The 14,698-nt window shown below is 40.8% G+C and overlaps 1 protein-coding gene across 1 annotated transcript; it reads right to left on the reverse strand.

The window, feature by feature from the left end:
* Positions 1-6,635: 6,635 nt before the first annotated feature.
* Positions 6,636-14,698, reverse strand: LOC132958891 (ladderlectin-like). The gene is made up of 9 exons (XM_061031976.1): positions 14,575-14,698; positions 14,118-14,252; positions 13,893-14,012; positions 11,819-11,885; positions 11,340-11,393; positions 11,087-11,196; positions 8,070-8,204; positions 7,826-7,937; positions 6,636-6,808 (listed from the first exon to the last, which is right to left on the reverse strand). Exons 2-9 carry the CDS (start codon positions 14,250-14,252, stop codon positions 6,726-6,728), a joined length of 816 nt encoding a protein of 271 aa, XP_060887959.1. The 5' UTR covers positions 14,575-14,698; the 3' UTR covers positions 6,636-6,725.

Genomic DNA, 14,698 nt, shown 5'->3' on the forward strand with positions numbered 1-14,698 from the left:
TGTAGTGGTGACAGAGAGGAGGACTCTGAACAAACTGTTATCCATTATGGATAATCCTGATCACCCTCTGCACACCCTACTGGACAAACAGCGGAGCAGCTTCTTCAACAGACTGATACAACTCCGCTGTCACAAGGACAGACACAAGAAATCTTTCTTACTGAAGGCCATAACTCTGTACAACAGCTCACCTCATGCGAGCAGAGAACTGTCATCATGACAATATCTGTCTCTCCATACTGTCATCTGTTCTGCACATGTTAAATTTACAAATGATCCCTGCACTCATGTTCACTTCATTTGTCTGTCTACTCGCCGTTATATTGAATAGTTTCTGCTGATAATATGTCTACACTCCTGCACTTTAACTTATGTCAATACTGTCCATTTACTACTCTGTTTTTACATATTTATATTTAATCTTTCATATTTAAGAACTAGTAACGCTTAGTTAAATCCTGGTTGTATATATTCACATTCTTAGTTTTTATATTTTTAGTGCTTATTTACTTTGTATTTAATATTATATTATGTTTAGATTTGCTAACATTGTGTTTTTTACTCATATTGTGTGTTTGGACAACCTGCTGCTGTAACGCCACAATTTCCCAGATTGTGATCAATAAAGTCATTCTACTCTATGTGAGGAGATAATTGATACCTATTAGAACACAGACAAAAAGGGTGTGGCGATCATCTGATTATTTCATGATTAGATATCCACAGATGAATACTGAGTTTAACTTTTTCTGGTTTCTCTTTGGCGTTCCACTAACAGAATTTGGTTCCATACAGGAAAATAGTTATTTTAGGGGTACAAGAGGCAGAATTCACAGCACCAAATATAATCTTGGAACATTCCAGGTATCGTCTGACACAATTTTGCTCTGTACTATGTTGTAGTTTTTTGTTGTTGAATATATAATAATATTCACTGCAGCATAACAAGGTTATTAATGCATTTATTGTTAGCTAACTAACCAGCTAGCTATAGCCTGCTAGCAAAACTATCCGTTCGCATTTGGGGGTGGGAAACATCTCCATGGTAACAGCAAGTGTTACGCCGCTACACAAACCCACAGCTAAATGCTATCCTTGAGCCTGACTCTAAGGCCAGTGAGCCCGTAACTTAATGCCTCTCCTTACGCGTTGCGTAAACGTGAAGGTGTATCCTGCCTTACCTGAGTGTGTGTGCAACTGTCCTGTCTGTTTGAGGGGTGCGTGTAGGTGAGTCACCGCTAAGATCCTCACGTCACTTGGGTACAATCTACTCCGCCAGCCCTCTCTTTCATATCAGTTTAGTTCATGTGCAAAAAGAACCCGTGAAGTGTTGAAACAAAAACAAACGTTACTTCAAATTCAGTCTCTCAGGTGTCTTGCGTCCTCGTGTCTCCCTCGTGGCGACTCTTCGACTCAAAACCAATTTCGCCGGCTCCTCCGCAGGTGCTGCTAATGAAGGTTACAGAGACAGAGCCACTACACCCCCCTCAGGTGTGTCATCAGTACTGACCCTGCTTCTCCTCCTACCAACCACACCTACCGCTTGTCATGATTTGGTCTTTTTTAGTTTTGTTTTTCAGTGTTTAGTGTTTCTTCATGTTCTAGTGTGTTTTGTTCATTCTTGAGTTCTGTGTGTCTTCACTGTGACTAATCCAAAAATTTCGAACATGGATGTGTTCAGGGCGGGCCCCGTATCATGTATGAAAAATTTGGATATGATTAAACACTGCATGTGCAAACATATAAGCATTTACTTTTTTGGCAAGTTGCCAAAGTGCACATCAAAATATGCATGCACACCACGGCCACGCCCTTTGATAAAATAACATGCAGAGCACAACGGGATGTGTTGAACATGTCTTGAACACACTTGACACTGTGTTTGCGTCGAACGGATGAATGCTTTCGGACTAGCTTTATTTTTCGCTTCTGCCAGTCTTTAATTTTATACATCTGTTTATGTATTTCAGTTTTACTTAAACTGTATTTCTGTTTTCTTTTCTTTCTTCAAAAACAGCATTTCATCCATATTTCAACACAATATGCACAGAAAAATACATAAACTTATAGTTGTCTTATGCAAAAGTTCTCAACACTACAAAATAAACATTTCTGTGTGTTATTATTCTTTTCACAAATATAAAATAATTTGGTTCTGCTACTTAGGAGCTTTGTATCAATGCAATACAGTTACAAACAGGTTTCCAGTTTATCCTCGCTTAGCATTATGCTAACAAATAACATGGGAAATCCCATAGAGAAACAGCGAAGCTAGCGGAGTTAGCGCTACACTTTTTACATGAATATAAGTACAAAATAAGAAAACGAACAGTCTTCATGAACCCAAGGTTACTTTAAGAGATATGCAGGAGCTTTACAAAACTAGCAAAAGAGCATGGGAGCTAGGGACAAGCCATGACAGACATAGGCTATATGAACGTGGCGATGAGCTAAGCTAGCGCTCATGAGCATCATAGCTAAAGTACCTTAAAACCTTCAAAACAAATTTAAAACACATCCTGACACACACTAAACGATGGCGTTACCTTCCACATGCTATAGAAGAATATATAGACCACATGTAGCCTTTGTGATTTGTGACATTTACTCACCTGTAAATAACAGGGAAATAATAGCAACAGGTGTGTTTCCTTACCTGCTTCTGCTACCGAGCACACTAAGCTGTCTCACTTGGAGGTTACGCCTCCTTGTGGAACAAATTGGAACCACACTCTAAATTAAAATATTTCAATCATGGATAGTCACCACAAGATGGCAGCATTGCCTTAATTTTAGACAGGCTCTGTATCATGCATGAGAAATTTTAAACTACCTTGACTTGAGAGCGTTATTAACCCCTTTTCCCATTGTTTGGTACCAATGGATGCAGTATTTCATGCAGTTTCCTTTGATACCTCTATATCCCCTCTAGCTTTAAAATTGATCCTGCGACGCCGTCCGGAAAATAGTAACATTTATTTCGGCTGAGGACACACTAACATTAGACAACAAGTTAACCGTTAGCGATAGCTAGCTAACGAAATGACTGCTAGCTAACTGGTAAACCGTTAGCGCAAGCTATTCTGTGAAATTGCTTGGTTGACTAATGTAACGTAAGGGGGAGGGGGGGGGATTGAGCTACCGTGTAGCAATGGCAAATGCTAATTGAGTAGAAGTAACTTCCTGTTGTCAACAGGTGGCGCTGTGACTTATTTGAAAATTTCAAACATGGATGTGTTCAGGGCAGGTCCCGTATCATGCATGAGAAATTGTAAAAAGATTGAACACTGCATAGCTGAGATATAAGCATTTACTTTTTTGGCAAGTTGCCAAAACGCACAAAAAAGTTCAAATGCATGCCATGGCCACGCCTTTTGACAAAATAACGTGCAGCGCACAACGAGATATGTTGAGCCTGTCTAGAACGCACTGACACTGAGTTTGCGGCAATCGGATGGGCACCCACAGACAAGTTCGTTCAAATAGGAAGGCTGAAATCACGATTTTGGGCCATTATTGTGAAATTCAACTTCAATTTGTGGACTTCCTGTTGGGTTTTTTGAAATGCTGCAAGAGGAATTGTTGTCCGTCCTGACAAGCTTAATATGTGTAACAATTTTCATTAATGTATGTGAAAAAACCCTCTATGGGGAGGCCATTTTGAAAATTTGAAGGGGGCGCCACTGAGCCATTAAGCCACGCCCACTTTCTTAAACGATATAAGATGTTTGAGTTTAGTACCAGGATTATATGTATGAAGTTTGGGGTCTGTACGACTTAGCTAGCAAGAGTTACAGCCACTTCCTGTTTATGGCGATGTGATGTGTGGACTTCCTGTTGGATATTGAGCATGGGTGCAAGAGAGTTTATTGTAGGTGTTGTCAAGATGGATAAGCATAGCAAAACTCAGAATTGTAGGTTCAACATGCTGCGGGGGTTGAATGTTTTAAATATTGTAGGGGGCGCCACTGAGTCATTAAGCCACGATCACTCATTTAAACGGTGTCAAATGTTTGACTTTACCACCAGGATCATATGTATGAAGTTTCGGGTCTGTACGACTATGTTAAGCCCGTGAAAAAACTACTTCCTCTTTGATAGCGAACAACGCGTCCTTAAGGGAACAGCTTTTCACGCAGGACTTTGTGCTTGTAAAGGTCGTATGGTCAAGGTCTTCGGATGGTCAACAGTGATTTTGAGGGAGATACAAGCAACTGTGTAGCAATGGCTAGTGCAAAGGAAACAGTGCTCAGACGGAGTGACCTCCTGTTGTCAACAGGTGGCGCTGAGACTAATTAAAAAAATTAAATCATGGATGTGTTCAGGGCGGGCTCTTTGTCATGCATTACATTTTTTGGTGATGATTGAACACTGCATAGTACAGTTATAAGCATTTACTGTTTTTGGCGTGATGCGAAAACGACATCAAACTTTGACATCACGCCACGGCCACGCCTTATTTCGAAACCTCGTGATTTGAGCACAACTTTTATTTTTCAACTTGTCTACTTTCATTTGACACCAAACTTGAATTGATCAGATAAACGCTCTCGGGCGGATGCTTTCAAACAGGTACCCTGTCAATGGTGAAAATACAGACTTTTTAGACATTCAAAAAATCATAGTGGACTTTTAAATAAATTCTGTTATAATTTAAGAGAGCAGTTGTTTGTGATTACTGGTGTATTTGCATTGTGATATAAGCTGGATTCGAGGGCTTTGTGTACGGATTTCACACCTACAATTTATTAAATACAGTTATTAATTATTAATAATATTAGTAATTAAGTAACTAATTTAAGACTGATTTTAGTGTTATTTTGGTTATTTTTCCCTATTTTCAGGGTGGTGCCCCGGAGTCAATTGAACTTAGTTTAATAACATTGTTATTTATATTAATAAATAATTAAATATATTTAACGGACATCGTCTCTTTCTTCATTACGTGAACAACTGTTGCATGCTGACGCTCTAACTAAAGCACAAAAATCTAGGGTAACATCTCGTAATGCTGCTCTGTCTGACAAAATGATAATTAGAACCCGGTATCGGCCAATATTAGCATATCCAGTGACTATCGGTATCGGCTCATTTTATGTGAAATATGTGTTAATATTACTAGATTTATTCACCAGTCAGATATAATTTAATTTGAGTATTGTTGTATTATACTAGTAGTTCTATTAAATCTGTCAACAGCAGAGGGTGCAATATGGATTACAACAAGCATTACCACTCTCCAGAGTGTCAACCGGTGACCCATGTACATGCACAGTTACTTTCCAGTTCAGTGTATCATAGTGTCAACGTTACACTGTATATCTTTTCCTCAGGAAAGGTCTATCTGTGAATAGCAAAATCAAAACTACATTCACCATCAACAGAGGGACGGCAGAATAATTCTCAGAGACTGAAATTAATCTCTGGGGTTTATATCCATAAGATTCACATCTGTCTCTTTTGGGGGGCGTTAGGTTGACCGTCTTCTTTTGGGCCAATGGAGAAATTATTGAGTTTATGCCACGTGTGCTGATTTTTAACTGAACTCTTTCATCTTCTTTTATTAATTACATGGATGAACAAAGGTTGAATGATAATCGTCACGTAGTTATCTTAATGATTGAAAGTTCCTTCTCTGGAAATTTGACTAAACTCAACATTTTGACATTTTCAAAAGTTAGATAAGAGAGCTGTGAGTCAGAAGAAATGTAAAAAAACAAAACAAAGGAGTGTTATTCATGATAGTTATTGATTAACGGTATGCCACAAGGAGCAGGATCAGCCTAACTTGGCCTTTAAAATGTTTTTTACCAGGAACTTTGGGGGGGGTAACAAAAGTTAAAAGAGTTTCTCAGTGTGCATATTAGTGCCATATCCCGAATATGATCATAATCGGGATACTTAAGTCCATTCAAACGCACTCAATATGTATCACTCTTGGAGTTCTGAATACTTCACATTTATAGCTGAGGAGACTCTTATTTCACTGGTTTCATGATCAAATTATGATGGTATAATATACTAAAATAATCTGTTTTACTGTGGACTCTTGCCTCAGTGGATAGCAGGTCTAATATCGATTAAGAAAGGAGGATCATAGCGGTTATAAATGAATGTTTGCTTTGAATGATTCTATATGATGCGATTTGTTTGACGATTTATTTATGTCTGATTTGAACAATAACTTGGCAGGAAGAAATGTTCAGCAGGACCTGCTCCTACGGTATGAAAGCTTAAAGTGAAGTCTGATGAGAAGTGTTTCTTAATCTCTGTTGGCGTCTCGCAGGCGGATAGAGGTGGGGTCGGAGGGATGATTACTCCCCCATTACTGTGATCGGCTCCAACCCCCCTGCAACCCCGAACAGGAAAAAGATAATGGGTGGATGAGAACTTTGCAATCTGGGAAATAAATTCTTTAGACCAAACAAAGACCATGCACCAGCTTGTTTTGATGCTTAAGACTTTTAATTGAGCACAGAAACAAAGAACTGTTAACTCTCCAGAATGAAGATTTTGCAAAAAGCATTCCTTCCACAACACATCGATCCTGCTCCTATTAGAGGCATAAAACCAAAGAGACAGTCCAGCTACTGTTTGAATTACTTGACACTTCATTCCTTAAATAGCGTTACAGCGATAGTAAGAAAAAAACAGAGTTATGAGATAAGATATAGAGCCTTCAGATTAAATATGAGACTGATGAGTTGGAGTTCTTGACACGCTCGTCAGCCAAGGCAGGATTCAAGAGTCTTTGAACAGACGAATGGGCGTTGGTAATAACACTGCAAATCATCCCATCTTTTTTGATCTGTAAATGTCAAAAACAAAAGATATGTCTTCTTATTCCGTACACCAACATCACTACACACATTACAAATACTGTTTCTGTGATTCCAAAGAAACTGTCAGTTACTGTCAAAACACAGATAATCTGTACTGTCAATTATGAAATGCTTATTTTAGTTTATTATGGAAATTGTTAAGTACTTTAGTGTTATTATTGTTGTTGTCTGAATAGTGCGATCACATCTGTATCACAGCTGTTTTAAGTTGAAAATAAGATGAAGTGAACATAACATTTCCCATTGCTGTTGTTTCACTAAAAAGGACTGTGTGCCTTTTATTGTGAGTCAGTCACACATGATGCATACTAATCCATTGCATCGACAGGCTAATCATAGTTTTCTTATTTTTTAAGAATTAGCAACTTTGCCCAATGATCCAGTAGATGTCGCCGTTGAGCACCAGCATGAAACCAAAACAAACTGCTGTTTGGCCACACCTCCGCTATTCCGAAGCCTCCGCTCTCCTCCAGAGACACACCTCCAACCCCCCTCTCTACTCGAGTTTGCACAAAGGAGTCAAGCACAAGCAGCGGACAAACTTGTCCTTGGCTTGAGCTGCAATGTGTTAGCAGGCTAATGTTAGCGCTCTTTAGTTAGCTCGTAGCTTCACATCGCATGTAAACTGACACAGAATGACAGTGAGTATGTTCCTCTTCTTCTCTCTAGTTCTTGACTAAAACAGCTTTTATACACAAGGGGAGGAGCCAGCCGTCCCGTCCATGTAAACACGGCTCTGACAACAACACAGCCAGCGGGACTCGAGCTTCTCCCTCATTGTAGACAGTCATGACTCAGAGACACGTTTACACAGGACAGACTTTATGATTTATTTATGTGACATTCTGTCTTTACGATAACAGGAGTTTTATTTGGGTTGGTTAGTCTTCTCTAGCTTCACAATGGTTAATTTAATTAAAAAACAACCTTAAGTTAAACCAAAAGTTTTACTTGAAGTTAAAATAACATATAGTTTGACTTACCACCAAAGTTCATCACCAAACAGTGCTGATTGCCATATTGGTTGTTAGGCTCTCCTGGACACCAGTACCCATAGTTATAATATGAACCATCAATCCACAGCCAAGTTCTCTCCTAGCCAAGACACACACACACACACACACACACACACACACACACACACACACACACACACACACACACAAATGTCTTTATAACTTTGCTCTGTCACTTTGAGATGTAGATTTTGTGTAATCATTAAGATACCTGTTGTGCATCTGAGCCTCCAAGCCATGTAGATGGATACATTCCAGTCTGCCTCAATATCATTCCCTGAATAGTGTAATACTCATCAAAGCTGTGCACTGATGCAAGGCGTCCACCTCGAGCCTGACAATTCATCTGCAGAAATGAGGGACAAAAAAGTAGCACTGTGTGAAGGCCAATAATGTGACATTATAAAATAAGTAATACAAAGAGGAAACATTTTGAAAAATATTCCAGTTAACAACATGTGCAAGCCAAAGACCAATGCCTTTATACTCCCAACTCTTAAAATATTGGTTTAGGGTTACCCTACCCTACCCTACTCTAATCTAGTGAGGGGGAAAGCAGTTCTTTTCAGTGTACTGAATCAGTTCAGTAAAGTGATTCGTTCAAAAGATTCGTTCACTGAATCGTTCAGTACTTCTCCGCAGCTCTGTCTGCGAATCAGAATTTCATAAACTGAAACACGGCCGAACGTTTAGTTCTGCTCGCGATCGTACTGAGAACAGCCGGTGGTGAATAATAAACCAATGAGCTGAGAATTTAGTTGGATAAAGTTACAGTTTGCAAACTGAAAGCTGCTAAAACAATCACATTAATTTTCCCCGACCGTTCTGTTCAGTACGTTCAGTTCAAGAAGCGGAAGAGAGTGACTCGGAGGAGGAGCTCTCGTTCAGTTCGTTCAATGAACGAGTTCAGTGAACGAAACACTGACTGAACGTGAACGAGCGAGACTGCGAGTCACCAGCCTCAGTCACACACACACACACACACACACACACACACACACACACACACACACACACACACACACACTGTACTGACTGAAACACGATGGTTAGTGGATGTTAAAACAGTCAGCTGAGTGAAATTAAGTTGGATATAAAAGCCGTTTGCAAACCGACAGCAGATATAAAAAGCACAGACATTTTGGTGACACCTAAATGTTCAATAATATATTTTTCTACTTCCTCAATTTTGGAGACATGAGAGAGAGAAGTAGGGGCGGGCTTTAGTGACACAGAGCTCCTGACCGACTCCGTCCTGTTGGTTCAGTCAGTACGTATCACTGACATGAAGAGAGAGGGAGGGCGGGCTTTGAGCGACTCTTACGGTCTGGAGAGAGAGAGACACGAGACGGGAGAGAGGAGAGAGAGACAGGAGACGGGAGAGAGGAGAGAGAGAGAGAGACAGGAGACGGGAGAGAGGAGAGAGAGACAGGAGACGGGAGAGAGGAGAGAGAGAGAGAGAGACAGGAGACGGGAGAGAGGAGAGAGAGACACGAGACGGGAGAGAGGAGAGAGAGACACGAGACGGGAGAGAGGAGAGAGAGACAGGAGACGGGAGAGAAGAGAGAGAGACAGGAGACGGGAGAGAGGAGAGAGAGACAGGAGACGGGAGAGAGGAGAGAGAGAGAGAGAGACAGGAGACGGGAGAGAGGAGAGAGAGACAGGAGACGGGAGAGAGGAGAGAGAGAGAGAGAGACAGGAGACGGGAGAGAGGAGAGAGAGACACGAGACGGGAGAGAGGAGAGAGAGACACGAGACGGGAGAGAAGAGAGAGAGACAGGAGACGGGAGAGAGGAGAGAGAGACAGGAGACGGGAGAGAGGAGAGAGAGAGAGAGAGACAGGAGACGGGAGAGAGGAGAGAGAGACAGGAGACGGGAGAGAGGAGAGAGAGAGAGAGAGACAGGAGACGGGAGAGAGGAGAGAGAGACAGGAGACGGGAGAGAGGAGAGAGAGACACGAGACGGGAGAGAGGAGAGAGAGACAGGAGACGGGAGAGAAGAGAGAGAGACAGGAGACGGGAGAGAGGAGAGCGCAACTGAAGTCGAGAAATGAACGACTCTTTTCAGTAAGTGATTCAGTTCAGTTCGTTCACCCAGATGATTCGTTCATTTTGAACGAATCGTTCACGAACTACACATCACTACTCTAATCCACCAGCAACCAGACCACTTTCCAAACTGTGGTCCGTACCCGTACATGATCCAGCTAGCCTCCTGTTCACAACCCAAATCGCCAAGGACCGAGCGATTGCCTCCCCTTTAAGCTTCCTGCAACCCTATTGTTGTCATCACAGAGGTTCAAATTCCTGAGAAAATTAAGTGTGCTGGTGTGTAAAGCCATGCAAATATGCAGTGGTAGTACTAGTATGCTAGTATCTGTTGGGGCCCCAGTCAAAAATTTATTGGGGGCCCCTCCAACCAGCATCCATCCCCTTTATGTCTACCAGTTCCGCATACTCTTCTTCCTCTTTCTTTTTTCACTCCCAGATGGATAATTCCTCTCCATTTCCCTTCGGTGACTATTATCACTTTGGTGCATGCATGCCACGCTTAGCAGGGCAACGAGAGGTAGTGCTGTCATATGGGGCCCCCTTAGGGAGGTGTCCTACTGTCATTGCAAAATTTGCACATTTTGAGCCACGGCTGTGGTTTAAAGTTTTCGAGGATGAGGTTTGGGTAAAATGTTGCACATTCTTCCTTTAAGTTGGCAACAATACATATACAACTTCTGGTTACATGATCAAAAAACAGGTAGGTGTTGACATGTTTTAATTTAAAACATTTTGATAGCAAATATTCACATTTTATGACCTTTAGACCTTCAATATTTTTGATACAAGTTGTCATCTTTGCAGGACCAAAACTTCTTGACTAGTGTCAGGGGAAAATATCATGTTATGGTTTTAATCAAAGGCTGCTTAGAAAAAATGGAGGTAGACTCTTGTTTCAAAGGGGAAGCCAAAAAGGAGTGATTTAAACCTGCATCTTTTTAAATGGCCAACAGGAGGAGTCATAACTCTGTGTACTCTGACAGTCTTCCTTTCATTGGCCCTCATTTCCCCTTCAAGTAGTCTTCATACAGTGTGACCGGACCAAACATGCAAAGATTAACTAGAGAATGTGTTCAGAAATGACGACGGAGGGTTCTCAATGACCAAGCTGCAGTATAAAGAGACTGGGAGCATTCAGTGTTGAGGAGCTCTGTACTGGATCCAAATCAATAATTACCTCAGCATCAGCCCAACGCATTGGTATTCCAACGAAGAGGAAACAGTGATTGTAGTGTTGAAGCCAACCACTGGGACAAGTGCTTGATCTTTGGACAGTGTGACCATCATCTGCAAACAAAGTTAAGAAAGAACTGAATGCAGAATGCACCAAAGTGAAAGCTCACTGATGCACCTAAGCTAGACAATGCTTTGAATGTTTGCATTTTTATCAGAGCCTTTGCACTGATAAACTAGATATAACATTAACTCACCATCTTCCATAGATGCTCCCACTGCCATTACATCAGGCTGTGCTTCTGGAACAGCTGGAGATTCAACACAGCAGTCGGTGACTCATTTCATCTGCACTTTACAGGCACAATATCTCTCATTTTAGTTTTTCTTTTTTTGACAAAATTGGGAAAAATCTCCAACTCACCATCTTGAACGGATGGTTCTCCTATCATTTCATCAGGCTTTGCTTCTAGGAAAGGTTGAAGGGTTAAACACAACAGTCAGCGACTCGCTTCGTCTATTTTTGTCACTTTTCGTCACAATAAAAACTTACTTACAGTCGCTTTGTGTCCTCATCATTCTTCAAGAAACAACAACTTTGGAAGGAACTCAACTCACTAATGAACCAGATGTGTATTCCGCTTTATAAAACGGTATGTCTTGGTTGCTCATCAGAGCATAAAACAAAAATCTGAAGCCATTGTTTGTACAAAAACTGGAACAAACACCAACTCACCTTCTTGAATGGATGGTTCTTTTTGAACAGAGTACTTTGTAAGGGGTTTCTCTGCTGGAAGGGTTCTCTAAAGAGCACTTGATCCCATTTGGATTTCATTTGGTTTTCTCTGTTGGAAGGGCATCCAGAGGGGAAAGCATAAGGTTTTCTCCACTGGAAGAGCATTTCAAGGGGACTCATTAGATTTCTCCATTGGAAGGTACATCCATTGGGTCCTCTACGGGCACTTTACAATTTACAGTATTAACTGGAAGGGTTTCGCTTCTGGAAGGGTTGCAACTGAAGAACACTTTTTTCCCCTATGAAAGTTTAAGCCAACTTCATTATCTTTTCTTTACACTGTTGGTGGAACTACAAATTTCATCTACAGTTAGCGAACCCAAGAGGGAACTTTTGCAGAGTTTTTTGTTGCACCAGCCCATTACAGGTACATTAGTTTTGGCTTTAAAAATACCCCACAGTGGTCTGTAATTAATTAATGTGAATACTAACATTATGAGCCTAAAGCTGGCAGTGTTTGCACAAGATTATAAGTATCTGAAGCTCAATTGGTTACAGATATTATTCAACATTTTGCACCCAAACTTGCATATTTGAAAACTGTACTTGTTATATCATGGTTCAAAGGTTTATTCATTGTTTTTCTGACTGCAAAGCCACTGACAAACTCGCTAAGAAATGGAATTTACCATCAGGACATTAGGCTGACAGATGAAATCTGAGAGAAAGATATAAATCATAGGGATGAATAAACCTTGGAACTCAAATTTTTAACATACCACTAGAGATTTTCAGGGGTGACTTTAGGTTGACTGACCTTTTAAAGCCCAGGGACAAAGTAGAACTCCTGACATGTGTACTTGCTTGTAAGTGTGCTAATGTGAAGTAGGGCATTGCTGAAAAGATTGTTAACCTTTTTGTTTACCTGGCATAGATAAACAAAGGTTGAGTAATAATTACCATGGCTGTTATCTTTACGATTTTTAGTTTCTTCTCTGGAAATTAAACGGAAGTCTAGAACCATCCAAACTTTTATCACTTTACATCTTACAAGTCATAACTTTGACCGTCTTTCATACATGTCATTAGTTCTTTTGTTTCGGGGTACAATGACCGCAGATTTAAAGTATGAATGAGTCCACTGGACGGGCGTTGCAGATGTCCGAGGGGGAGGATGTTCCAGTGGGGTGGGGGCTGTGACACTGAAGGCCCTGTCGCCATAGGTGGGGAGTGTGCTGTGTGGTATGGACAGCAGGCCGGTGTCAGATAATGGATGGAGTATGAGAACTTTGCAATCGGGCAAATCAAATCTTTAGACCAGACAAAGACAGAAGACCAGCTTGTTTTGATGATTAAGACTTTTAATTGAGCACAGAAACAAAGAACATGAAGTTTTTGCAAAAAGCATTCCTTCCACAACACATCGATCCTGCTCCTATTAGAGGCATAAAACCAAAGAGACAGTCCAGCTACTGTTTGAATTACTTGACGCTTCATTCCTTAAATAGCGTTACAGCGATAGTAAGAAAAAAACAGAGTTATGAGATAAGATATAGAGCCTTCAGATTGAATATGAGACTGATGAGTTGAAGTTCTTGACACGCTCGTCAGCCAAGGAAGGATTCAATTGTCTTTGAACAGACGAATGGGCGTTGGTATTTACACTCCAAATCATCCCAGCACTTTCCATTTGTAAATGTCAAAAATGGAAGATATTTCTTCTTACTGTACACCAACATTACTACACATACTCCATGTAAACACGGCTCTAACAACAACACAGCCAGCGGGACTCGAGCTTCTCACTCATTGTAGACAGTCATGAATCAGAGAGACATTTGCAGAGGATAAGCTAGATATCTGATATATTTAGTTGTAAAATGTGGCACATTCTGTCTTTAAGGTAACAAGTTTTTTTTGGGCTGCTCTGTATTCAGACAACAGTTAATCTTCTACATCTTCAAAATGGTTAATTGCTGCCTCACAAACCTTCTGGTAATACATTCACTAATTTTATCAAAACAACCTCGAGTTAAACCAAAAGTTTTACTTGACGTTAAAATGGTATGTAGTTTGACTTACCACTAAAGTTCATCACCGAACAGTGCTGATCGCCACGTTGGTTGTTAGGCTCTCCTTGACACCAGTTCAAATAGGTGAAACGTGAACCATCACTCCACAGCCAAGTACCCTCCTAGCAAAGAAACACACGCACACAGTTTCTGTATTACAGTATGTCTGACTCAAAAAATGTTTTGTGTCACTCTGAGTTGGAGATTTTGTGTAATCATTAAGATACCTGTTCTGCGTCTGAGCCTCCAATCCATGTTGGTGGATACATTTGAGTCTGCTTCAGTATTATTCCCTGAATAAAGTGATACTCATCAAAGCTGCGCACTGATGCAAGGTTTCCACCTCGAGCCTGACAATTCATCTGCAGAAATGAGAGCGGGGGAAAAAAAGACACATATATACTGTATATTCCAAGAAATACAGAGATTGAACTTGAAAGATATGAAGATTGACATCACATGCAAGCCAGAAACCAATTTATGTATGGTTCAAATAGCTGTTCAAATAGAGAAGCTAAGCCACATTTCCAACCAGTGTACAAATGATTTGTAGACCCAGGAGCTGCTGCAGGAGGAAGAGGACACTGGCAGACATAATGGGCCCCCACAGACTCTAGAACCGTCACTGAGTAATGGCAGCATGGATTTCATGCAGATGCACTGAATCCAGAAAATTCTGACTACCTCAGCATTAGCGCAAGTCGTTGATGTTGGAACGAAGAGGAAACAGCGAGGTTTGTCACAAATCCAATCACCGTCACACGGTGATCCCTGAAGGACGACACCATCGACTGCAAACAAAATAAAG

The sequence above is a fragment of the Labrus mixtus genome, chromosome 23 (assembly GCF_963584025.1).
Source record: "Labrus mixtus chromosome 23, fLabMix1.1, whole genome shotgun sequence".
NCBI classification, from domain to species: domain Eukaryota; kingdom Metazoa; phylum Chordata; class Actinopteri; order Labriformes; family Labridae; genus Labrus; species Labrus mixtus.